Source organism: Anopheles stephensi, chromosome 3, assembly GCF_013141755.1.
Source record: "Anopheles stephensi strain Indian chromosome 3, UCI_ANSTEP_V1.0, whole genome shotgun sequence".
NCBI lineage: Eukaryota > Metazoa > Arthropoda > Insecta > Diptera > Culicidae > Anopheles > Anopheles stephensi.
In genome coordinates, this window is record NC_050203.1 from 65,964,267 (window position 1) to 65,992,264 (window position 27,998).

Here is a 27,998-nt window from a genome sequence, read left to right on the forward strand (position 1 = left end):
TGTTACAAGCAGAGCGGCCTCATTGTTCAGCTGCAAAAAGGGAAATAAATTAGAAAAAAAACAAACCGAAAAGCAAAACGCAACGATTGAAATCATAATTACTCTACTGCTTTATTAATAAATCAAAATCTTTAACAACATATTTCCGATTTTCTTTGCAGCGTGTGTGGGTGGAGGGGGGGGGTGAGGGAAAGGAGGGGGGAGGGTGTGGTTGGGTTTGGGTTTTCTGGGTGTGGGAGAAAGGGAAGAAGAGTTGAATAAAATAAATACAAATTGTTCATATCCATATATCATATGCGCGTGCTTGCGACACTCTAAATTTGTTTCTTCGTACTACCCCACGTGTTCTTCCGAGCTCGATACGGACTTTGCCTGCCTCATCAGCGCACAACTCACACACACCCGCCACGTCCTCTTGTACATTACATCTGATTGCGCGTATCTTTAATCGATCGACTGATACATTATGTTGTGTTTATTAGTAATTTGCTTCTTTGCTAGCTTGCTCCGAATTTTTCTTTTTGAATTGCAAACGGACGAGAGTTGATCGTGTGTACATGGTGCAGCATTATTACAACATATTTCCACATTTCAGGGGCCCCTTTTGAAAGTGTAGAGACGACGCATTTCCACTGTGTTTTATAGGATAGTATCAGCTCGAGTATGAGTTACTTGCATGCATTCTCCATATTTATTTATATATTGGTGTGTGAGTGAGTGTGTGTGTGTAACGATCCGATCCGTTATCCGCCTAATAAAGGGGAAAGATTTAATCTTTTCGCCTGTTTTAGGTCTTTTGTCAGCGAATGCTTTACCTTCTCCATAATGAATAGAGCTTCTTGCTGCAAAGCACGTTCCTATGCGTTCGGTTTATTTCCTTTGAATACGATCCAGAGTTTCGTCTGTTCTGCACAGCAACCAAAATATCAAATCAAAATCAGCACGTTGTCAGCCTGCACCTTCCATCTTGCCCCATTCACACTGTATGCTAACAATTCTAGTGCAAAGGTATTATCATCATTTATGCTCTATGCTTCGCTTCCGTTTTTTTTTTCTTGTTCGTGCCGTGGTTGTACTGGGAGTGCAAAAGGACTTTATCGCCTTGCTCGTACCCTTGCTCGTTTGGTGCACACTATATATATCAACACATACACACGCTTAGTCCCCGACGACGGCTCCGGCACCCGGTATAATCTCCTTCCGTTAGCGTTTCTCCTATGCCATTATTTCGCTTCGGATTTTTGTTGTTTCATTTGTTTTTACTATACTTTGTTTTACGTCGCTTGTATGAGAGTGTGTGTGTATGTGTGTTTCCCTTAATGAAAGTTCAGCATTTTTCTTTTTTTTAGCCAGCAGTTTCATTGCAAGCAGGAAGAATGCAAAATTAACCAAACGAAAAATCTAGTTTGCTTGTGTGTATGTGTGCGTGCGTGTGAGTGTGTGTTGTAACGATCTTTAGGTCAGTCATCGAAAAGCAATATCCATCATTTGTTCCGAATTAAAATTTTCAATTCCGACTCAAGTGGAAACAATCGTGAAACAAAGTGGAAACAACTCTCGAGATCAACTCTTTTCCATGGTAAAGGGAACATAGATTATAAAGAAGGTACTGCCTTTGTAATGTGTGTGTTCTCTTCCCAAGAGTGCTTTTTCTTCTTCTACTTCCTTGGCACTACTACATCCTCGAAAGGTCTTGCAGCCTGCCATTTCTGGCTTTCTGTGACTTGATTTACCAAGGGTACCAGGGTCAGTCAAGCATTGTCAACGGGGAGGATGGGAGGATGCATGGGATTTGAACCCCGCGTCCTGCCGTGTGCAGTCTTAGTTTGTTTGTATTGCTCATATTCTTTTTGTGAGTATGTCTCGTATGTGTTTAAGGCGGATCGATATTAAAGCAATCCTCTTTTTCCGGCCTGGAGATGAAAAGCCCTGCCTTACCCACTGGGAAAATCAACCAATCGATTGGGTTAGAGGATAAAAACTCCCAAAACTGCCCAACGCTAGGAGTTGAGTTATCGTGCTCATTTCTCATTGAAGACATCGTTCATTCGGAAGATGATATTGAATCGGGAAATGCCTTATAACCAATAAAGTGTGTAAGAATATCTTATTCCTCTTCTTGGCTTGACGACCTTTTCAATAGACTTTATGTATACCACTGAAACGGACAAACCAGTCCTTGGCGTGTAATGGCTAAGGTCCAACAATTACCATAAGTCACACAAATAATAAATAAATTTTAAAAATCTCTACATCAAGGAGAATTCAGCGGGATTCTATACGATCAGATCCTACTACATCAGAATGTCAAGTGCTATAAGATCCTTCCAGATCCTTGGGTGAAAACATTAAAGGGATTCTTTCAAGAGCAGATGAACTTTCTCCAACCGAATCCCACGACTTCAACAGGAATAGATGCCTGACTGTCTCTTGCAAATTACACCATCTCGCTAGAGTCGACTCAGAAAAAAAGATAATTAACAATAGTAGTTATCCAACTTCTATCGGTCATAATGGTTCAGCATTGCATGAGAAGGCAGGGAGAGATTCCTGGAATGCAACCGGATGAAACATTCTATCGTACTACTGGTTTACCTCGGAGTTGTTGCTTACGTTGACAGATGTTTGGATAAATGGTGAAAAATGACCAACTGTATGTGTATTACTCACAATATTACAATATTACTCACAACGTAACAAACATGTGTTTCCGAGCTTATGAAATGATATGATAAGCTTTCCAATTTTCTTCTGCCAGGTAGTGTCCCCCTCTCCTGCAGGGCCGGTGTCATTCGTACATACTTCTTGCGAATCGTTGTTTTCTTCACATCTTATTCGATTATCTGGTTCCCCCAGGGCTTAGCGATACTATGTAACAACATGGAACCAAGCCACACACACAAACACACTTGCGTTCACACATCGTTTGTTAGGGGTTAGTGTTGTGTGTTCTTTGCCTCTTCTTCTATTGTTTCGATCGTCAGTTGTCTAAGTGTGGGATAAAACAAACAGATTTAGCAGTATAACTATACCAGAATAATGATTTAAAAACTAAACATACATACACACACACACACACATATGCGACCGCACAGTTGGCGCTAGTCTTACGGGTTTTTTTTTGCTTGATAAACGGCGTCCACAATTTCACCGCCTCGCTTTTCGCTAACCTCGCGCGCACACACACACACCGGTGTTAGGAGGATACTTTAAACGAACACCTTCGCTATGGCGTCAGCGCCTGCACTGGCAATGAACGGTTTCGAGGGATGAAAGGCGACGTCCAGTATGCTTTCGTCGAACTTTTTCCGATGCGCCGTAATTTCCTGCACGCACGTCTTGTTGTCCATGTGCCACAGCCGAATCGAACAGTCGTGCGAGCCGGATAGCAGGTACAGTCCGTGCGCATCGATTGCCAGGCTGGTGACCGCATCGAGATGGGCCACCATCGAGTGCACTAGCGAACCGGTACCATTGTCCCAGAACCGGATGTGGCGATCCTCGTGCGCCGTGATGGTGACCGGCAGCGTCGGGTGGCTGATCACCTTGTTGATGTGTTTGCCAAGATTTCCCGTCATCTCCTGGCTGGCTTCCAGCTTCACCACCTGCTTGCCCGTCTCCGTGTCGTAAATGATGCAGTGCGTGCTGCTGTACGCCACCACAATGCGATCGATCTGATCCTTTACGAAGTCCACCGAGGTCGGTGTGCCCTCGGTTTCGGACGTGAAGGTGGTGCTGTTCGTTGGGATCTTGCCGGACGGTGACCACAGCTTTACCGTACCGTCTGCCGAACAGGACACGAGCGTATTCTTCGCATGATTCACCGCCAATCCCCAGACGGCGTCCGTGTGGCCGTCGATGGTGCAGCGCATTACCTCCGGATCGTAGCTGTCGTACGGGTCGATGTTGGAGCTCGGCAGATTCCAGCAGTTGATCGCACCGTCCAGCCCACCGGAGTAGCACTGCTCGCCGGTGGCTGACATGGCGAGACACAGCACCGGACCGTTGTGTGAGCGGAACGTGTACAGGGGTTCCACGTCGAGACTAGCAGACTTTTTCGCTGGCACAGTTTTCTGCAGATTCCACAGCTTCAGCGTGTGGTCCTCGGAGGCAGTTATCAGGACCGGTTCCTGCGGGTGGAACGCGAGCGCCCGCACACCGTCAAAGTGCGAACGGAGCGTGTACTTGGCGTTCCACGTTTTGCGGTATGGCTCCTTCGAGTTGGACACGTCGTACGCCGACTCCGTCTCGTTGTTTACCGTCAGCTGGGCCAGCTCGCCGAGCGACGAGTCCACCTCCTCATCGTTGCCAATGCCCGGTATCGTCGGATGGCGTGGGATTCCCGTTTTATTGTAACCTGCGTATATATTTTTTTTTTAGAAAAGCGGGAAGCGCAAGAATACAAAGCATTAGTTTTAAGGGTCAAGAATATGAGTTTTGTTTTTTTTTTTAATTTTTCACCATGCTTCTGAGATATTATTGTGACGATCGTAGTAGATGATCTGTATGTGGAAGTGTCGAAGCCGAAAATTTCTTCCATGGTGGTATGAAGAGTAACGTGAGGATCAGAAAATAAAATTGTAAGCATTGGGTGAAAATGCGTTCAGAATTGAATATCCGAAACAAAAAATCGGAACAAACAATCTTTATGAGACGTGATGAAAATTTTAAAAATGATTTGAAAATTAACAAACTGAATAATGAGTGAGAAAATGCAACATCTGTAGGAATTTCTCAGCTATTGGCCAAATAAAATCGTGGCAAAACATAAAGTATCGATGCAACTCCCTTTGATAAGCGCCTGGAATGCTCCCAACAAAAAGCGAAAGCAGCAGGTCCTTTAATAAAAAAAGCGAACTCAAAGCCTTTCCATCCACCGCGAAAGAAATCACTCACCAACATAAAGATCATCTCCGGCGATATCGATTTTGTTACCACTGTCCTCCATAATAACATCCTCACCTTCTGTTAATGGATTTAACTCATTGATTACTTCATCCGCTTCCGCATCCATATCTGATAACATCCCCAAGGAAAGCGTTCACCCCAACAAAGCAGAATATTAACGAACGAACACGACCGAACGAAGGTAATTACGAGATTTGCCCAGGAAGGAAAGAGATTAAAGAAGACAAATTTAGTACGAGAAAATTTTGGACGCAAACGTAGTGTTCCGACTTTTATTCGCTTCCTAGTCCTTTTGTGGCGCGAAATAAACGATCGATTCCGGCCAGAGTTTGGTAAAGGGAGGGGGGGTTGGGGGGTGTATGGGCACGCCCTACTCACCGTCATTCAAGGTGCTTCCTTTGGCTTTCCGTTTGGTCGTTTTCATGTCCGTGTCCTCGCTGTCCCCGACGACGTCAATCTCGTCCGACACATCATCGTCGTCCGACATCTCCACGTCCTCCCGGGCCAGGAACTCAAAGTTCGCGATCACTGCCGCCTCCGAGTCCAGTATCATCGCTTCAGTTACAGAGGATGGTTTTTTAGCCGGCGTTCGGCGCCCTGCGGGGTATAATATTTACCGTACCAGTTAATATGCTATGCATACAGGACGGTGTTGTATTGCGGTTCGAAGGTTGCTACTGCACTGCTACGTTACCTTGCGACTCGCTGGCACGCTTGTTCGATTCCGTCCCACCGTTCACGTTCGGGTTGACGTTTTCCTCCTGCTCGCTGTTATTGTTCAGCCCAAGCAGCGAGCGCACCCGGTTCGAGCGTATATCTAGTATTGTATCGGTGTACCCAATCTCCTGCAAATACTGACGCAACAGCTGTCTACCCTGCCGCCAGGTAATGTTCGACACGGAACTGTAAGGTACCTCCGGATCTGGTTGGGGGAAACATTAAAATAAATAAAATCGATACAGTTAATTACTGCTGCTGCTGCTGTTGCTGCTGCCTTTCTCGGCTCGCTCAATCGTTTCGCCCATACATACCGGGAGCTACTTCCGTTCCAATACCGGGCTCATCCGTTGGCGGTTTGATATCGTTCATCGGTGGATCGACACCGTACTTTAATCGATGAAATTTAGCGCGTTCCTGTTTCAGTGCGTACTCTAACATCTTAATGCGCCGGATCAGATCGGACTTGAGAGACTCCTGACCCTTGCGTTCGCCCACCAGCACAGCGATTTTTGCCTATAATGGAAGTACAGAAAACAATTTGAATTATTAATTAAATAATACAGTGTGAAATTAGGTGGAACTAAATTTAAATATAGGTTCATGCTATGTGTTTAAGCTCTGAGTAAAAAAGTATGGAATATCAGCTTAGCGAAAATAAGAGTCAATCCGTCGAGACAATAAACGTTGGTTTCAAGCTACAGAGCGTATATACCAGTGAAGGCTGATAATCCTGAATAAGATAGATTTTATTATTAAAATATCATCGTCCATGAGACGACGTCCTAATCCAATAGAGCGACGGATGGCGCTTGTGCAATCTGTCATTTTTGAAGATATTACAATATACTCCCCCAAGTGGAAGCCACCAGCAACCAATATAAGTTTTGGGCCAGCATCTATCAGATAACATGCTTGTATATATTTTCTGTAACTAAATTCAACTAATCAATCTTTAAAAAGCTCGAAAATACGAGTATTATTTTTTACGACAGTTATGGCTAAGGTTCAAAGCTAATTGCATAAGAACAGCCCGAGAAGTGGTGCCAATATTGTTGTAGAATGTACTGGATGTAGGATTCAAGCAAAATTGAGTCCATTCAATTATATGTAGTTTTGTTTTATGTTCATTGTCATCGGATATGAAGTCTCTTCTTCATCTTCTTCTTTCTTGGCCTAACGACCTCTTATTTAGAGCATGCCTGTGATTTTTGGCTTACTAGGCTTATTGTTACCGCAAAAAGGTGGATATAGTCAGTCCTCCACTATGGGGAAACGTCCCATATGAGACTTGAACCCTGGCGCTACCGTGTGAAGACCGACGCTGCAGTCGCATATTCTACTGGGCCGCACCATGTCCAATGCCAAGATTACTATACTTAATTCACCCATGAACGTGCACATATGTAGAGCCACTAGGTGGTGAGAATTAGATGAGAAATTTCAATGCTTTATCAACTGGTGAGAAAATCGGAGAAAGACGTCTAATTACTGTACTACATGGAAGCTAAATCAGTCTGTGGGTCGATCAGAAAATACATACAATCTGGCACATGCAATGCGGAAAGTAACCACAGCAAGTCAAGCAGTTGACGGAAACATGTCATATAGTCTCAGCAATGTCTGCTTTATTGCAATTATATCCGTGGGTATTTTTTTCTCTTGCATGACGCTTCTCTGCCTTATTGTTTTGCCGTTCCGTTTACCCATTAAGATTAAGCCGGTGCTTGTTAAGCGCAAAACTAGCATGTGAGAAACAAAAAAAACTGTCCACAGATCGGTGTGTGAACAAAACGATCTCGAGAAATATATGTGATGTTTTACAGCTTTCAAACAAAACGTTCACAAGGAGAGCGTCTCAACAAAGACAATGTCACTTAACAACTTCTGTAACTCACAATATGGCGTTCTGTAACTATTTTTAAGTTAGTGCAGTTTTTTTCTAAACAACCGTTTTATAGTATCATTAATAAAACCAAAAATCTTTGCCCTTTACAGGATTCAAAAGCCTTCCGTCAGAGTCTGCTACTGATCGGCCCTTTTCGCTCACCATCATCTGGTTTGGTCAGAGCTACAAAAGCGAATGTAGTCCCTTTTTTCTCAAGTGTGTCACAATGTTATTAAAACGGAAAAGTAGCCACACAGAAGAACAAAAAAATATATACACGCCCAACACCCACATGGTCATGTCATCAAACTATTATCCTTTTGGTGGTGTTTCTGCCACTGACAGGATACAGCCAGCAAGGGCAGAGCGAGGGTGAGAGAGAGCAACGAAAGAATAAAAATGCAACAAAGTTCTTCTGACGAATATGGTCGAGGACAGGACTCAGGTTTGTTGGAGCTATTTCCGTCTGACGGGTCGGAATGGACCAACTCCTATACTGCCCCCCATCGCTACTAAATCCCATTTGTGGTGGGATTTTTCTTCCACCTTTTTTTTTCGCTGTGAGGAGTGTGTTTGCACAATCGAGAATATGGGCAATATATCTATTTATTACGATAATTAAATTTCAGTTCCATTATACACATTTGTGTGCGGAGGACACACGACGAGCTGAGCACGATATGAACCAGTTTATGAGCTGCAGCCATTTTTAGAAACCCATTTCGATCAGAGGTTATTAAACGTCCAGAGCATATCGTACACCGAACCCACCGCGTGAAGTAACAGCATTCATTTCGTAAGCTGTGTAATGCTTCAATAATGTTTTCATCACCAAACTTGTTTAACAGTCTACGTCTAAATTGTAGTACAGTGTCCTCTTACACCAATGTGTCATCTCCGCCACGGACGATTACACACGGACGAAGGACGTAACGGAGCAGCAAATCCACTGGGTGAACCCGATTACTACAGGTCCTTGGCTAAGGTGCCACCTCCTGCCTCCCTGTCGGTCTGTGGACAACCGAAAAGCCGTGATTCGGTAGCCGCGTTTCGTTGCACAATTTACACAAGGAAAACACACTCCAGCACTGCGAGCGGACGAACAAAAGACCCGTACCAGTTCTCCAACAACGCGCACAATGATGATGCCCCAGCAGCAGCAGCAGCAGCAACAACAACCATCAAACACTGCCAAAGCGCTGAGGCTCGCTGTGCTGGCCGGCCATCCAACGCAGAGTTCGCCGAAGAGTGGGAAGACTCGGAGCATCGAATATACATAATGACCCACGGAGTGCGAAAGTGGAAGGAGCAGGGAGCCAGTGTGATGTAGTTACAGCTCACCATCCCACCCTCCAACAACACACCACTTTCGCTCGTTTGCCGACAAACAATAACAACAGCTGTTTGTAGCTTTCTTCAGCGTTTGTGGCGTGTTTCGTTTGTTGCTATTATTTCTTCGCTGCTGGTAGTAGCCAGGCAAAACAAGCACAATTGTGCTGGAGGTTTTCGCTACCATGTGCACAAATGTCAAGCCCGGTGTGGCCGGAACTGAAAGTGACAGCATTGGCTGGCGCTATCTGGCAGGAAGGATGAGAAAAGCACTGGAGGGTTCGGTTTGTTTTTTCTGCTGAAGACTGATGATTTGTTGTAAGATCTATTTAAGTGTTGCTCAGCTTAGACATGAGAGACAGCCGACATTCCTGGCGTGTCAGGGTCGGTTTACGCACATAGTACGTAACTTTATCACATAATGTGCGCATAACGTACGATAAAATCGCCCTTTGGATGATGGAGTCATTATCCGGCTAGTGTTATCTTCAAATTACAGATAGCTGGCTGGTAATAATAACGCAAGACAGACCAAGGCTGATAATAGTTCCAGTCAGAAGAAGAACTTTGCATCCTCTGTTCCTCGTGGGCTATTGCTTTAATATTCTTGTAAGCATTACATGATTTTACTTTCCCATATGACAAACATGTAATTTCTTGAAGAGACCACAGCGTTCCTTGCAAGACATAACGCATCAACCACCCTAAAGAGAATCTCAAGCTATTCTGCCATAAGCACGTCTTCGATGGACAGACGATGGATAAAATGGCAAGCAAATAATAGCGCATCTGGACAGCAATTGCTCGTAAGAATCTTGGCTAGGACACGAAACGACGAAATATCAATTTCCTGCCAAAACCCCCTTCAAAGAATCTCCAATAACCCAGGATTTACGCAGTATAACACCCACGTCGTAAAAATGTAACTCTCCGCGAACAATTTCGCTGCTTCAGAATAAATGAAACTTTTGCAACGCGATACGGAATATCATGATCGATGTGTCGTTTGAACAGTGAGATGATGTATTACTTTCGCACCAAGTGAGCACATTTGCGTTTGTGCTAATCTTCTTGTGCAAGGCGGGGAGAGAGAAAAAAAAAACGACCAACTTCAAGCTCAAAGGCCAAGTCTTCCACCACCACCAGTTTTATGGATATTTAGAGCTTCGTGTTCTTCTGTGAGTTCATTATTTGTTTTTTGGCATTTTCTGTTTGCTTACCCGTACCGAAAAGGGTGTTATCTCAAGTGCCCGCACGGTCAAAGAAAGGCGTGTAGCATCATCCGCGTTCGTCGAACTTTTTCACGTGCTCAAGAAAGTAAAATCGAACTCCAGAGGCCTCTGCGAAGCGGGTGAAATTCGCTTTTCGTTACAAGATCGATATCTAATGATCGGGGGGAGTTGATTGCAGTGCGGGGTTAGCTAATAATCGTATGCGTTGCGTTGAATTGCGTATGAGCCGGCCCCCCACAATCTTGGTGCCGCGTGATACTCAGGAAAAAAAATCCCACCACAGGTCCATAGAAATGATATATGATGCCGGTCTTTGATTGTCTCCGACGTGCCGACGCTGTTTAATGATTTCTCTTCTCAGATTGGGTTGGTTTGGGGTTAGGTGTACGGCATGGTACGCAGCCGCCAAACGGTACACGAGAAACAAGCATTGATTCGGGTAAATTGATTGTAGATTGCAGACATTGATTTTTTTCTCACAATTATTTTGAATGCTTTGTGTGTGATTAGTATTATTTTTAAACAATTTCTAATCGTTCAAAACTGTTGATTAACGTCAAGCTACTGAAACCGAAACCAACATAACATCCAGAACTATCCGAAAAGCGAGCAATGGTATTCGATACTCAAAGTCAGAATCATAACGACTAAAATGACCGCTTTAAGATATCTAGAAAATCTCCAATATTTCATCACTTGCTTTAGTTGAATCGTTTCTAGTTATTAGACTTGAATAGTAACTCTAGACATACTAAGGAGGTAGTGTAATTTATCAGAACAACCTTGTTAGAAGTTAGGAGTGAACAGACTCAGTGATACACTTTCCAAAATTAATCAATTCAATTCAAAAACAGGCCACAAAAGAATTCGTTTTGTAGACGTACTGTATGGCATGTGATCTCAGTATCTCAGTGGAACTGTATCACCCCTCTACGTACTACACGGTAATCTGTTAAACTTACCGGACTCTAGTTACTACCGGTGGTGGGTTAGTAATGCCTTGAAAATTACACCGTACGACCCAGCACGAGAATTCTTTTAGGCCCAAACTGAGTTGAAGTAACGATGCGCCGGTCTTCACACGGCAGAACCGGGGTTCAAATCTCATCTGGGCCGTTTTCCCATAATGACTATCTAACTCCTTGGTATCATTAAGTCTAGTATTCCAGAAATAGCAACCATGGCATAAGAGGTCGTTAGGCCAAGAAAAAAGAAGAAGAATAAGAAGAAGTAAGCGCGGCTCAGAGTGTCAAGAAATCAGGATACTTACAAAGCTTAACACACTCTTAATTTAGAGAAAACATTGAACTTCGTTACATGTTAAAATATTTGACAAATAGATAAATTCAATTCTGGAGGGAAAATATAGCAGAGGTTAAATGCTTTTATGCAGATTTCGTCTTCTTTGAACTACAACCTCGAAAGGTTTCTGGCTTTCTGTGACTTGATTTTATCCGAAGAAAATTAGTCAGCCCTACGTATGGCGGTCTGGATGGGATTTGAACCCCGGTTCTGCCATTTGAAGATTTTCAGATATTCGATGATAAAATGACGAGTTTAGCAGCAAAACGAAAATCTACCTTCCTATGGAAGCTGTATTTTACAAACAATTTTTATCATATGCTGTTCTTAAAAACTCAGTTAAAATTCAAGCAAACTGTTACCTTATAAATAAAGGTTAAAACAAGTTTGCATTCATTTTGATACCGTCACCGTAATAACATTACAGCCACTTTAATCCTAATTTTCACTGATCGCTCGGTCCCCGTCCGCCCATCCCCCACGATGGTAATTACGGCTCATTGGATGTCATCAAAACAAATCGCCACCATGCTTGAGCTAGACGATGCGGGTTGGTGTTGGGTCGCCTCTGACGTTGAAAAAGATGACGATTTGTTTTCTATCCATCACTTTCATGCTTCTGTCCCATTGAAAAAGTTTACATGGTGGGCAATGGTGGGTGGCAACGCGGAGGGCCAGTCTCAAATTCAAAAACCTTCCCCGTCATCCCCCGTCTTGTCACGTTCGCTCTGTTGGGTCATGACCATGATATTGAAAAGAGTGTGCTGAACTTGTGTGCTAGGGCTGGGTGGGTACTGGGTGGAATGCTACTACCACATACACACACCCTATGCTCTCTTTACCCATCTCTTCCTCACTGCTGTTTTTTTGCACCACGCTAATGATCGGTGCAACACTAAACAAAATGGATGCAAAAACATTGAGACGAAAGGGGAGCCACAGAACCATCGCCCACACCTTGAAGCCCGTTTGATGAAACGGCGCGAAGCTGTTACATCTTCACTAGAAAGTGATCCCTTCGCTTTGCCCACAAATACGAAGCAGCAGCTTATGCGCGCCGGTAGAAATTGAGTTGGTTTTGATAATTTTAGACACACCGACCGGCGAGAATGGCTGAAGGTGTGCGCGCTGCTATTTGGATGCTGTATGCAACACGAAGCATCCCAGTTGTGTCGCGGCGGGAAGCAGTACAACATAGGCGCCGTCTTTTGGCCGTAGGATGATGGCTGCTACTGGGCTGCAGCAGGACTATATTTAAAAATAAATAATTTCAACTGCGGGCACGACTGTGTTCACTCTCACACCGTGATGTCTTCCCGAATGCTCAGGTTTCTGTGTCCGAAACTTGCAGAAAATTAACTCCGGGCGAAAAGAAACATAAACGCATGTATAAGCCACACATTTTTAGCACCCAGTGGGGGCATGGCTTGAGATTTTGCGAAGGCGTACCAGTTATGCGGAAGTGGATAAACAAACGTAGAAATTGAGAATGATCGACTAGCGCGAGCTGGTATGAAATATTTAGTAACAGACAGTGCAGTCTGCAGGACGGTTTATGCACAAGAACTGACTGAATGGTAATTTATGTAATCGATTAGCCGGAATGGGATGGCATAAGCGATTGAATAAGAAACGTTAGATAAGTGTTGTGGAGCAGTTTGCCCCATATGTGAATAGGGTTTCAGAGGTCCCTTACGATTGGGATTATAAACATCACAGACATCTGCTTTAAGTTGAAGCCTTCCTGAAATATATTTCATTTCAATCGGACGAAACCCCAAAGTTAACTACAAAAAAATCCTTAAATTTTGGAATAGAGCTTGCCTCAAGTATGGAGGGTTTTGCTGGTCTACCAAAAATTCATTTTTTGGCTGGAAATGATAAAATAAACATGCCATAACACACGCCTTCCAATTATGTTGCTACCGTCAGCACATATGCAGTGACCCCGCTTCTTTTTGCCATAAAATAAACATTAAAACATTTCTTGTCTGGGATTTTTTGCTTCTTTTTCTTGCTCTCTCAAAACAAGAAAAAAGAATTTTCCTTTCTTCCCTCAGAAAAGCAAACACATTTCATTTACTGTTCGGCGGTTAGCCGAATGTTATGTCTGTGAAACTGTTTCCAATTGAATTAGCCAGCTCTACACAAACAAGGCTCAATTGGCGGAGGGGGGCATCGGTGGGGTGGTAGCAAACATACATGCATGAAAAACATTACGATACTCATCCCATGAAGAAGAGGGGAGGGGGGGGGGGAAGGAGAGGACTCCAACCATTCGCCAATGATACGAACCATTTATTATCAAAGCTAATGGTAAAGGTCACGGTCGGTGTGTAACCTTTGACGAACAGAATTTTGGGCAGAACTCAAATAAAAAGGCGCCACACACACCCAATTTTTGTTAGCCGGAGTACGTGGATGCCTTCTTTCTAACTCCATTTCGTAAATTGCCATCATATTAACATATTACTTTAAACGTTTCTCTTTTCGGCAAAAATGCTTGTTCAATAGAAAATGCTTTCATGGGTGTAAAGTATTTCTTAAATTATTTTAACGGTTTCGGTGCCCCTGGACATGAGGGTCTGGGTCTGCATAACAAGAGCACCAAAGCGAAGCGCATACCAACCGTTGCGTAAGGGTTAGAAATGTTTCCTGGAAAAACGGTACAAAGTTGCTGGTCGGCCGTCGCTCGCAGTAAAAAGGTGCTACGAGGGCTTACACGGATGGTAAAACACGGCCTCCGACCAACAATTTGGGGCAACATTCTGCGAATGATTGATCTGCACGATCCATTTCTCCCGCCCTACGGTGAGATTGTTGTTTTCCCCATTTTTTTTTTTTGTGGGCATCCTTTTGCTAAATTCAAAACCCGAGATTAATTCAATGATAAGTTATCCGGCTTGTCCATTTAAACGCAAGAGCATCGCATATCGGCCCGATTACTGTGAGCTGTGAGCTCTGAGGGAGGACCACAAATAGAGTCACAGGTGTTGACGGGCACCCTGGTAGAACGCACAGGGAAGCCGAAAATGAAATATGATCGTCAACAGACAGATGCCGCCTTCGGCTTTTTTCCCTCTTTTTTTTTTTGGTTGGTAGATGATGTACCGCTGCACGTTCTAAATTTATGATGTTTAGATGCCGGCAACGCTAGAGACACTTCGTGCCGATTGCTATTTTTGCCACTAGAGTGTTACACGTTTGATCGTGTATGTTTCTTATTTTAATTAATTTACTAGGAAATTAGGTTATCAAAGCAGGGAAATTAATAACACAATTCGTAGGACATTAAAACTGAAGATTTGGAGAACTTATTTGAAACATATCAACTTTTATAGTTTCATAACGTATAACTGACTATCCAACTACGGGTAATAGTAAGTTAAGGGAGCCAGTAATGGCAGCCCAAAATCTCTTGAGCTTGTAGAGCCAAAGAACAGGCAAAACATTAATTTAGATAGAGAGTGCTTCCTTTTGAAACAAAATGCCGAAGAAAGTCACTGAGAATGTCTTCTTCTTCTTCCCTGGCACTACAACCTCGAGAGGTCTCTGCCTGCCATTCATTTCTGGCTTCCTGTGGCTTGATTGTACCCGTAGCAATGTAGTCAATCCTGCGTACGGGATGACGGGGTCTCTGGATGCGATTTGAGTCCCGGTCCTGCCGTGTGAAGACCGGCACCGTTATTGCCTTGACCACTTAACTGCCCCCTGAGAATTTCAAGGGGTTTAAATTAAAAATTCTTTGTAATTTGCTATTATTTAACTTAAATTTCATCCCACCGTTAAAACACAGTAGAGAAAGGATTTTGTAAGTAGTTGTAAAATTAGAAAAACGTTTAAATCGTATCCTGGTGGATGAGAACAGATGTGGTTTGGTCTTAATATTATCAACTCATCTCGAAGAAGACATTCAATGTCCTGGGTATACGACAGAGCTACAGAGTAAGGATTGACCAGAGCAAACGCCAACACAGACATAAATTTTAAGTAACCGATCAAGGCCGAAAAACAAAGAATCTTCAGATCGGTAAAGCGAATCAGCTCCTCTAGGAAAGAAAGAAGCAACGTTGTGATAAACTTCCATCAAGAAATAATTTTCAACAATTCTTAATAAATGGCGAACATAAATTTAATTTTCGTATAATATATGAAATATATTAAAATATAATAAAAAAACTGGCCATAATAAAAATTGCAGATTTTTTAATTGAATTTTTAAACTCAATTCTTTAGGTGTTAGATGATCTGAACTGCTTGTGAATTAGCAGCTGTATAAAAGATCTTTCCAATTTCCATCCAAACAACATTACAGAGGACGCTCGTGCCAGTAAGTAGTTCACAAAAAGATGAATCTTGTTTAATGTAGCGCAACACCAATACTAACACCAACCCCTGCCCGTAAACATTAGACACCACACCTGGTTCATTTCACTTGCCACATACAAACTTCAGGTATTTATGTGCGCCCAAGATCGGGACTGGTAGCGTGGGACTGTGGCAAACGCCCGACAAAGAAGATTCCACTGTGCTCTCTTGCCTATGAGCCTGCCGCCGTGTGGTGGTAGCTCTTAATATTAAGGGTGTGTCATACAAGCACTTCAAGTGCGTTGGAAAGGATGAACCCACCGGTCTGATGGGTTGTGTTGGTTGGAAGGAAAAGCTTGGCCGCCATGGATTCACCAGCTGCTGAGAATTGTGTAAACATTTTCGAATCGCATGTTCCAATTTGCTTCACGGAGTACACGGTGGAACAGTGAAAGAACAAAGGTTCTTCACAAAGGGTTGAGAAATGGTCATTATGGAGCAGCAGTGCGTGGTCGATCATCGTTTGCTTATTTTATCTATTTAAATCGCTCCGAAACTGAGTTGTGCACTGAAGATGAAGATGGAAATGATAAATTCTTTGGTGTTTTCGGGAGGAGCTTAAAATTATCGAGCGAGATTTTTGGATTACGGGAATGTTCTACATTTCCCCAACGTTGGTGTTTGAACGATACTTGAAATATAATTTTTTAGTCCAGAAATTCCTCGAGAATGTCGTAAAAATGTAAAGGACTTCATCTAGAGCATGGTCCAGCATTGTCTCGAACATCCCGAAACCCCTTTACAGAGCACCAATTTCTGAGTTCTACGCTCGCACTGAACGATTTAACATCTGCCATACTAACTTTGGGACACATTTGTCCAGCACATGTTAGTTCTTTCGTCGAGTAGATTGATATTCCACGACGCTCAACTCCATTGCCAATGAGAAAGGAATTTCGTGTTTAATTAATTTTTTTAAACATTTTAAATACCCAAAAAAATCTAAACAACAGAGATTTCGTAAAACAGTAATGTGTAAGACATTATTTCACTATAAAAATTAATTAAATAAAATTGAAAACAATAATTGGTGAAACATCTTCATCCTTCATCCTGCACAGAAACGGTTGACTGCGGTCCTACCGTGTACCTTCCGTGCTCCGTATTGGCATGCTTCATCGACACTGCTGCTGCTACTAATACCACGCGAGGTCGATGATTCGTGAAAATATTACATTTACATGCGATCGATTCCGCGCCACAAACTCGTGTTCCAGCAGCGTAAAATGTGCCAATGTGGGGTTTTTGCCTCCATTTTTTCTCTACTTCGTTAGACGACGAGAGAATTTTATTCCGCTGCCATAGTATTGAAAGCACTTTTCTTGGTGGAGTGGCACGAGCGGAACGTTAGCTTCATTTTAACAGCAGGAAAAATAGTTTCCATCGCGCTCGAGCCACACTGCTACAGGAGAATGGTGGACTAAAGAAAATCCATTCTCATTCCCCGTTTTTTTTCTGAAAAACCGATGCTTACAGGCAAATCGAGATTCATGGAAGCCGAACGCGTTAAAGCAAAAGCATAGTACTGCGCGTTGAAAGGATCCTGGTTTTAGTAGTAAAAAAGAAGCTTCGATTTTACGGTTCGACACCGTTCGTTTATTTATGCATTCGTTTGTGCTTCTGTCGTTGTGTCCTCGGTGAAATATCTCCCGTTTCAAATGGGGATGTCATCGGAATCCGGAAGTGGGCAAAGCATTCGGAAAACTGCATACCATTTACTGCATTGGAAACCGGTGCGAAACAATCGGAAAGCGTTCACCAACTTTAATAAAAACACTATACTAAAACGGTAGGAGCTTAAGAAGCTACGATCGCCATTATATCTACAGCAACACATCAAGAATAAGCGTAGAAAATGGTGTAAGCAGCTCGACAAGGGATTGCTCACGTCTCCCTGTTCGTGTCCTTTCCGTTGTTGTCCCTTTGGCACTGCTTACGTGCACCAATAGTAAACTAGGAAGGACAGCACAGCAGCAGGTCATTTAATCCACACCAAAAAGAACCACCGCTACTAGCATAGCATAGGACGCAGCAAGAAAAAAACTGCTCAGAAACTCTTTGTTTCCGCTTCGCTTTCGCGATTGCATCATAGAGCAGTTTCGCAGGGCGATCGCAGGAAGAAGTGTTGTAAAAACAATCCATTTGGCTGGGGGGGAAACGAGACAAGGACGTAGTAGTAATACGGGTTGGCCGGTCGGAGCTAGGGTTATTAGCACACAACCACGCTAATGAGATTTTCGCTCGAAACAGTCACCTCCCCACCTTGTATAGCCCCACGGGTTAGTCGGGCGAGTGAGTGAGTAAACTGGCAGGGGAGGCAGGCAGGCAACGAGCTATTTTAAGGAGTTTCAGTTGTCCATGCTGTGTTGGCCCTCAATACTGGGTGGTGGATTTGCTTCAGCAACAGAACAACCCAGTGCAAACCCATCCATCCATCCATCCCATCCCTATGCCGCCGACAACAAGTTCCCAACAAGAAAATTGTGTGTGTGTGTGTGTCTCTATTGTGTTTACCTTGCCCGGATCATACCCAAAGGAATGGGTGATGAAGATAGGACTGCACCGTGCGATACTACAGTGGACGTGAAGCATTCTTAGCGATGTCTTTGCAGGGCAACATATTATTTCTTGCATCCTGGTTGTGTGCACTAACCAGGGATTCCTAGACGTAACTCGATTTGTATCATAACAGCCAAGACTCATTTTCGAGCTAGTCGAGTATCAAATTTAACGACCCAAAGCTGAATCTTATGCTGCTGAATGCTTTTCTGTTCCGAATTACGTACCGATGACGAAAGGAGGACAGGAGCACGCATGAGTATCTCGGAAAAAAGGGTTCATTTTAATTGGATTTCATCGATAGTGTGTGTAGGTGTCGAGGATGTGGGTCGTCATGCAGAGCACATGTAGGTATGCTGGAGCACTACGTTTCTCGTTGGTAATTTGGAGTTGGAGTTTATCGTGTTATGAAGTACAGCAAAATTTGCCGGAGCTGCATCAAGATTCCCACAACGGATGAAAGCTGTACAATAATTTAACGAAGCCTTGAAAGCATTACTTGATGAGTATGCGTGATCACAGTACGGGGACGAGTCTTCGTTTATTCCTAATTAGTCGAAATGTATAGAAGAGCATTTGCTATCATACATTCAGTCTTGAATTGTCTTACTTAATATCTGGATCATTTTGAAGCTAAATAAGTAGTCCTCATTATAACTGCGACCAGGCATTCTGATTGATACGAAAACCATCTGTAGCGTCGTAATGGGAATAACTAAAATGCCTTGAATTGAGGCGACTGACTGGTTCATAAGCAGATGTCTTATTTGACTAGCGAAGTCATTATCTTACTAGGTCATGCCTGCTATTCATAGAATAACTACAGCACTTATTCCTTTGCTAGTGCTTCACACTGAAAAAAGAGGGTTATCAAACAGATATTACAATCAGTTTCACAAGGATAGAGTCGCAGTTGTGAGCATAAAAAGGAGAAATAAATATTGAACTGCCTATTTTTTTGGTCTCCGTTGGTCTATTAGCTCCTATGGCCGCTACACCAGTTGATAATGTTATGTAAAATGACAACTTCACGATTGGCGTACATCATAGAGCCCACACCATTGGAGTTCAAACAAAATCGCTATTTTTTCATCTATTGACGCAAAAATGAACAAAAAATCTTGAGCTGGCTGCTTTTTGAAAATGTGTTGAATTCTAAAATTTAAATAGCGTTAAAAAACCGGATGAAACGCCTTTCAACTCCAAAGTTCAAGCATTTGATGCTTGTTAATTTTAGGTTTAGATATTTTGAAAGGTTTTTAGAGCATTTGAAATTTTGTTTGTCTAGGCTCCAACCACTGGCCTTCGCATTTTGGCCTTTCACTTAAAAACGGAGTGTCTCCCAACCTTCACATGAAGACTACGAGAAAATGACAATTCAACAAAAATTTCCTGTCAAACAGAATGCACCGATCTCTTAATGCATCCGTCAATATAAATGTAATTTATAATTTTCGCACACCATTATTGAATAAAATAAACGCCCGCTCACGCCCGGTCCACCACACATTTCCAGTTCTAACTGCGCCATTTGCTTCCACCAGCTCGCTCTTCACGCGGGACAAAACGCGGGGGCATTTGTACCATATTATACACACACAGAGAACGAAACACTGCTGATGATCATTACGTGACTGTTCGGCGGCCACCCCAGTCGTATGTAATCGTCCTGATAAGTACACGCTACAAACATAGATAAGCACGGCCATAGGGAACACTTGTAACACATGTGTGTACTGACCCAAACAAATGTTTATAACGACACAACAAAAAAAAAAAGAAATATATAGGTCCCCCCACCTTCTTTACAAACGTGGTCGTGTGCCGGGATACACTTGCCTGCATTAGTCAGTGTGGCCAGTGCCAGTAGAGCAGTAACAACAAATGCAGCCTTGAATGACCTTGTAAGATTTACCCGTGGTGTGCGGCACTGCCAGTACAATCTCACCAGCAGCGGGCGGGGAGCTGTGTGGAGCCCTTAGCCACAGTGTGTGGTGTGGTGTCGCGAGCGGCCCTAACGAGGTTGTACCCACCTTGCAGAAGCTTATCGAGGATTATCGATCACGGTCGCGGTTGATTTTGCTCCGTTGAAATACGTACTACAAACACCCCAAGCAAACCGGGACAGAACCTTACTTTGCCAAAAGGGATTGTCATTACTACCGCGGTGTAACTAGACACACTACTGCCGAGGTCCGGTGCTCGTTAGCAACAAACAAATAGGCGTACATTTAACACCCATTCGAACGGAACAAACACAATGACCAAAACGGGGAAAACAAATGGTAATCCAACATCGATCCACCAGCACCTAGCTCCGGGTCTTTACTGTCGATTAGTGTGGTCAATCGGCAAAGTGGTACGAATTTTGCATACCTTCAACATCTAATTCGTCATCGATTTTAACATAACAAAATCGTCTCCAGAAACATAGTAAAATCGTTTCAAAAGTGGACACTTCCCAGAAGGGCTATTAAACAGATAATCAGATAAAGTGCGATTCTTCACGACATGCCGTCATATCCGCCTAAGGCCGAAGATGGGATAATTATTCAATGCTTAAGTAATTAAGGGCGTGTTCCTTACAGCGACCAACAAAATAGCTAAGAACCTGCGATAAAAGACTGCGAACGCAACCGAGCCTCGCACGAACAACCGAGAATTTGGAAGACAAAACTTCGATACGGGAGATATGGAGTCTTCGTCAGATTCTGAACTCTGTATTTGAATGACTGAACAAAACTCAATGAAACGTCTGAGCCCCCTATAGACAGGATGCAAGCTTATGTGAATCAGACTAGTTTTCATCGATGTATGCCGTTCTTCATGAATGAAAAGTATCATTACTGGTACATATTGGGGCGCACTGGGCATCAAATCCCATCTAGATCGTCTCCCCTTACAGATAACTCGGCAGGGCAGATAACTCTCTATGCCAAAGAAGATTTTGGATTTGTATCAAGAAAATTTGATACATCAGAAAAATCATTTACCAAGCGCTGGGAATATGAATGGACGCAAAAGAGGAAGACTTCTACGTATATAACAAGAAGTCGTCCACACACGTACAACTTCTACACACAATCAGATCAGAAGAAAACCGTATAACCGGTTACACGATACGGTTCATGGTTTTTATCAACTTTTTATTCCACTTTCGGGATTAACTGCTGCAACATGTTGTTCCCTTGGGGTGGCAGATCTCCAGCAGCAAAACTTGCGAAAAGCACGTCCAGCGCACGGTGTGTGACAGTGCGAAAGCCAAAAATTCTAAACCATAACCGAATCTTCTCAATCGTTGCACAACCGTGCTCCGTGCTGTTAAGGAAGGTGTGTAAAGAATTGATCAACAGACACACCTGTTTAAAGAGCGAAAAGACAGCAAAAGGAAGTTTTGCAACGCTTGAGATATAAGTTGATTTTGTAGTTTGCTTTAAATCTGCAAAAGGTACCTCGGTGCCCCTAATTTCCACCTACCCATTACCGTGTGAATATATTTAGCTTTATGGATGTATGATAATGTTGGTCCCCATCCCCATTATGTTGCCTGTTTAAACGAGCAGGTGAGGCAGAGACGATTCGTTTCGTATCGTTGGACATCGTTCTTATCACGGTAAAGGTGAAATATAGTGCATCATGCTGTAACGTTACGGCAGTCAGGACGGGGTTTTTACGTTGCTTGCTTTGCGTACGAATCAGCGTCGTGGTATCGCATTGTTTAACGCCATTAATATTAAATCGCCCTTACCGCGCAGAATGGAAAAGTTTTTCATTACATCCAGGCTAGCGGCATTCAACAGCCATCGCAAAACCGCTAAAGATCACCGGCTCATATCTGCACGTAACGTTACGCTCGCGTGTGATCACAGGAATGCAAAGGCGCGCTTCGTAACTCCGCTACCGGCGGCGGAAGTTTGACGTCGCACTATTCTTTATGCCATATATCCGGCGTAGCTATCTCTATTCTCTACGGTTCCTTTTAGGAGGCTCCTATCCCCACTCCCAATACTGCTCCTTCGCTGACGGGGAGAGTTTGATGCTACACTTCCGGCATTTAGAGTTTAATTTCACCTTCCAGCGGGAAGGAACAAGGGACAAACTTTGGCATTTTTGGAACCTTCTTTTGTTGGAGAGTTGTTCCATTTTGTTAATGCATCTTTTAAAGAAAGGGCTTTAAACAAACCAGTCTCCACATCACACCAATGGCTCACGCGCATCTCACTAGAAGATGGTGTGAAAGCAACGTGTGTTTCACGTATCGTTGCAGGAGTCCTAACTTCAAATTCCAGGTTTGGTAATCTGTGCATTGCGTTCAACGGATGCATCTCACACAAGTCCAGGCGCGGCTATAGTCTAGTCTGTCTGGTTTGGTTTTCCGTCCGTCTGGCTTTCTCTTGGGTTTCGCTCCATTTGCGTATTCCGTATCTCGTGCAAACGTTTGGGGAAGAGCCGGTTCCGCGGTTGAGTTTGTTTCAGCGAGTGATTTAAGTGCGCGCGTCACTGCACACCCCGTTTTGTATCGACTTTCAGTCGCCTTCTTGAAGAGGCAACCCTGAGCTAACTAAGGTAATCTGTGTATAATCGCAACAGGGGTTAAGCATCGTGGGGAGACGGGTAGACACCACGGTATAAACACAGTATTACTACTATGAATTATATCACTTTACCCACTTCGATAACTTTAATCAAATACGTTTGAATACGATTCAATAAAATATTTATAACCCTCGCTCCTATTGGACGATCCCTCCATATGGAGCCTGCTTCATCCATAACGTGATTAAATGTCATATGACGGAAGTTTTCATAATTATATCCCCAGTTTACTCCTGCTTGACAATAACAACTAAAGTTGCTCCACGACAAGAGTTGCCTTCAATATAAGCTTGTCCCATTCGCCGAAAAGATAATAGGATATTTTCAAATGCAACGAAGAATCTCAGCTGACATCACAATTCAGTTGTAGATGCAAAGAAAACTTTTAGTGCTTTTCTGCAACCCTTTACTTCTCTTCAAACCATGCGAGATCCGGAGTTGAAAGGTGTTGGGACTATCTTCTATTAGACATTCCAGAGGAGCGGGAGTTGGGAGGTGTTGGCGAGACACCTAGTAGGTAGAGTTCTACTCGTGGAGTGTTTAGTCCTCTTAGAACACGGAAAGGATAGATCTCTTTGGACAAGGCTTCCTCGGCTAGACAACTTAGACGAGGAGTCTTGTACTAGGCTCTATGTACCAGGCTCATTATAAGATATTGAATCCGGTCGGCTTTGATGATACGATATCATGAAAACAGCATCAGACAAACCAGGCTCCAATTGAGATAGAGCGATCGTTAATCCGTCTTCCTGAAAGTCCGGCAAATTAGATTTGCACGTAGATTACGGTACTAGATCGTGGGCAGTTTAGAGTACTTCTTGAGCAGACTAAAGCCCCGAGTTCCCAGCTGTTCCATTATTCTAACTACTAAAACTATTCATACATCTCCTTAAAAGTTTCCCACAAGGTACATTGAAGTGAATCAAGAGTTCAAAGGCTAAACATGTTGAGGCTCCAATTTCCAATGAATAATTATTATTCTTACCTGCAGCTCTGCCCGATCCACGTCCCATTGCGATCGTTCCAGCTCGAACCGGGCCCACTCGTGCTGTATGAAGTGCAGTATGCCAGGGATCGAGTACTGGGTCGGCGTTTTGTTGTTCTGATCGTCACAGTTTCCGGCGCCGGACATGCCACCACCGGCCGCACCACCCTTGCCTACTAAACCGCTGCCCGCCCCACTGTTGGACATGTCACCGAGCCCGCCGGATCCGCCGCTCTGGCCACCGCCCGCTCCACCGCCGATTCCACCAAGCTGGCCAACTGCACTTCCGCCACCGTTCTGGTGACCGAGCGAACTGTTGTCATCCATTCTATCTTCGATACGATTAATTCTCATGACATGTCCACAAACTTTACTAGTAGCAAAATAAAATAATTCAAGCTACACGGCAGGCACGGACACACACACAAGCAAACTCACGTACACTTCACCAAAGAAGAAGAACCTATTCGGCCTACTTCTCGTCACTTGGTTCACACTCGGGATCTGGTATAGGTAGGTGTCTCACTGATGACTCTTCTTGTCACTACACATGCGGTGTGTGCGTTAGCTTAGGAAACTTTTTTCACCAGTAAACGCGGTTCACATGTAATTACAAAAAATACACATACACACACTTTCATCCGGCTTTTAAATTACCCTCCCTTTCGTGCACACTGCTGCATTAAATCAACGGCCTGCTGTACTCTTCACTGTATTACTTCCTCTATGCCCACATGATGACAATCGAACACACTGGTAAAGAAACAAACTCTACACTATTGCGCACACGTACGCCCTAGAACACGTACACACACACACAGCCACATCCACAATTGAGAAAAAAAACAAGTGTGTTCTTCCACTTCTCACGCGTGACTCGGCTTAGTGAGTAGCGTGGCTATAGTGAGCTGAGTGGAAGCAATGCTGCTCACTTGTCATGCAAATAGTAATTTACCCGGTCACAACGCTACTTCTTGGTGGTGGTGTACATTTATATCGTTATGTGAAATGATCCACTCCTCGGGCACAGAGATTTGGGTGATGCACTTCACTCTTTTATGGGAAACACTGCACGGCACCTAGCAGAATATAGCACAGCGAGTTGCAATGTTCGCCTACGTGTTCACCTTCCACTAGGCACAGCAAGCAATCAAGCAGCCACGGAGAAGGTTAGTTCCTTTCCGGTGCCGGTCAGCCACACACGCACCGACTAGCTCTTTCCACCGTAGCTCACGATGCCCTGCAAAGAGATAGTTGCAATAAAACACAGTTCTCGTTTTAATGAAAATAATATAACAATAATATGTTGGGAATAGTTTTACGACAACCATTCATCCCCTTACGATGCTGTTATGACAGTTGCCACCCCTGATCGGTACTACCACCAACGCATACGTTGCGTTCGCGTAACACAAGATACTACACACAAATCACGCACTCAAGCACCAACTTTTACGAGGAAAAGTGAGAAATGAAAACTATATATTCGCGCTACCACACGACTTGGCACCTGATGAAGAAGGGAAAAAACAGCACACCAAATATACACAACCTTGAGTGTGTGTGAGCGGAGACAGTCACAGCATACACAGTCACAGGCTTTTCCTTTCACAATTCCAGTTCCGAAAGGACAGAGCCTACAAAAAACTAAGAGTAAATTCGATTACATATTGACCTGTCGCTCGGGAAAGGCAAACCTGGTGTGCCATATTGGAGGTGGCGAAGCAGAGTGTATTGATTAGCGGACGACGACGCACACGGTGTAGTCAAACTGTGCAGAAAAGTAGGCGATCAACAGTGGGAAGCCCACACAATCGCTCTTCGTCCATAATTCTTCTAGAGCAACGCACAGCAAACAACAGACGGGCTTACTTTGCTAGCACCCCAAAGGTGTGAAGAAGCCATTCACAGCAGCAGCGGTGATATGTCACAAGCTCACATCTGCTTCTATTTGGGTGGGTATGGGTTAGCAGATTGGTCCATTTGGATCCGGTTTTCATCGTTCAACTTTCTTTTCAGGTGACAACGGTCCCAGAATTTTACACTCGAAGCTTGACAGTTTGGTGGTAAAATTACCATTGAAGAAGACGTTTTGCTTTCATCAGTTATCATATAGATGATGGCACAATTTTTATCGTTTTAAGGGGCGGAGACCTGCACGCACAACAGCCAGAGACAGCGGTCGGTCGCCCTGATTGCGAATTTCACGCAGTCATACGCGAGTGAGTTCAACCACGCACGCACACACCAATACGCACAGCACAGCAAACAACGGAGGTCGAAAACACACTACTGGACTCTGGTGCCAGCCAGCTACACACCACACAGCGAAAAATCGGGTTTCGGCGTGTGTGTCGTGTGCTCTTGGATTACACAATGCCCTCTCGCCCGTGGTAGTCGTCACGCATGATGAGGGTGACGCGTTTCTCCGAACATTTAGAAATTAAATTCAATATAGTATACCGCACGGAACGAACGGCGAGGATGTTACATGGCTGTGGGGGAGGGATTCCAATGCACATACACAAACATACTCGCACTTACACATTTCACCGAGGGATGTGCATTGGCTAAAGTAATCTTCCATTCATTAATTTTCAGCCCCCACCCGAGATCATCTCCGTTGGTTCGTTTGTCATCCTCGAGTAGAGAAACGTCGTCCCATCTTCACCATCAAGCTTTGAGGATTCCTGTAGACACCACCGGGGACAAACCGTAGCAGTTTGAGGATGGAAAAGTCCTCGCATAGTGGAGTGGTTGGATTATGATTTGAGGCAGAATACATTCCCAAATCCGCGTTTGCCCAGAGCTCACTCTGTTTTTGGATGAGTTTATGTGAAACCACCGTAAGAACAGACTCACTCACACACATACACGCACACTCTCGAACGTAACCACAAAATCACGGATCCTCGCTGCTCCGTGTGAAGCGAGATAGCGCCACGGTGTCAACCGTGAAATTGAGCGAACAATCGAGGGCAAAAAGAAAGGAAAAACACACAAAGGCGTGTAGAATTCAACTTCCTCCGAGCGAGCGAATGGTGCTCGTTGGCTCTACTAGAGACTAACCCCGTCGTGTGTGCGTGTCTCTGTGGCGGCCCTTAAAGGGAGGTTTCCACGCACACACACACACTCGAACGGCTGCGGTTGCAAACGTTTGGAGGAGCTGCAACCTAAGGCATGCTGCGATCTTTGGTTGCATTCTGCACACTAAACTCTCACTATGCTCCTTCAGTGCAGATGATGGCTGCTGCTACTGATCAAAGTTCACAAGATGCGCCGCTTCTGGGCACCGAATTTGATCGAATGAATCCAGAGGAATGACTTCCGCCCATGTCGCTGCGATTTCATTTTCTTTGCTTTCTTCTTTCCAATAGATTTGACGAGAGAAAAAAAAAGGGAACTACAGAAGATGTTGTCCCACCATATCGGGTCGGGTGGCTCCTTTCCAAGACACTGTGCTACCCACTCCACATCTCCACTCATTTGCACAGTGATCCGTTCACCGTCTTCTGACTATTTCCATTTTTTTCTCATCTTTCCGTTCTTCAATCCCCAATCGAACGGTCCAGGGTGACACTCCCCTCGCGTAATAGCCGCACCACCTCTTCACTCTTCACAACTCCCTCCCCCCTACACACACACACACTATACCCAAACGGGAAGAGAACACGTTGAAAACGATTGCCGAAGACGACCAGGAATGGACGAGCGAATAAAAAAAACGCCACATCGGTTTTCACACAAGCAGCGCACCCTCTGCTACCCTTAAATCCGTGCTCCAACACCAGCCAGTCCATGCGAAACAGACTACCACACACCACCGAAAACTTTTCCTACACCTTATTTTACGCGAAACGAAAATGAGGGTCCTGCTGCACCTACGGATGCAATATTTCACCACGCACGCACTGGGTGCACCTTCGGAACGGTGCAGACCAACCTTTTTCCTCCGGATCAGCCTTTTTTCTCCGATTTTTACTCGCACTGCTACTGATGTGGAACTTCTTTTCCGTACGGATTTTCCTGTTTCGAGCAAACTCTGGCTACGGGGTGTTCACACCAATACCACCGCAATCGACGACGTTCCCTACAGCGGGGTTATAGCGATTGC

General features: G+C 44.0%; 1 protein-coding gene across 9 annotated transcripts; it reads right to left on the minus strand.

Annotated features, from left to right (window-relative positions):
* Positions 1 to 86: 86 nt before the first annotated feature.
* LOC118511725 (striatin-4) lies at positions 87 to 27,998 on the minus strand. 9 transcript variants are annotated; one of them, XM_036055169.1, is made up of 8 exons: positions 27,828 to 27,996; positions 24,840 to 25,124; positions 23,885 to 24,637; positions 5,940 to 6,141; positions 5,603 to 5,830; positions 5,287 to 5,505; positions 4,963 to 5,016; positions 87 to 4,357 (listed from the first exon to the last, which is right to left on the minus strand). In XM_036055169.1, the coding sequence occupies exons 3-8, from the start codon at positions 24,236 to 24,238 to the stop codon at positions 3,210 to 3,212; spliced, it is 2,205 nt and encodes a 734-aa protein (XP_035911062.1). In that variant the 5' UTR covers positions 24,239 to 24,637; positions 24,840 to 25,124; positions 27,828 to 27,996; the 3' UTR covers positions 87 to 3,209. The 9 variants fall into 9 exon arrangements, with proteins under 9 accessions (XP_035911062.1, XP_035911064.1, XP_035911056.1 ...); XM_036055171.1 differs by having other exon boundaries at positions 5,287 to 5,463; positions 23,885 to 25,124; positions 27,828 to 27,998; XM_036055163.1 differs by having other exon boundaries at positions 23,885 to 25,124; positions 27,770 to 27,995.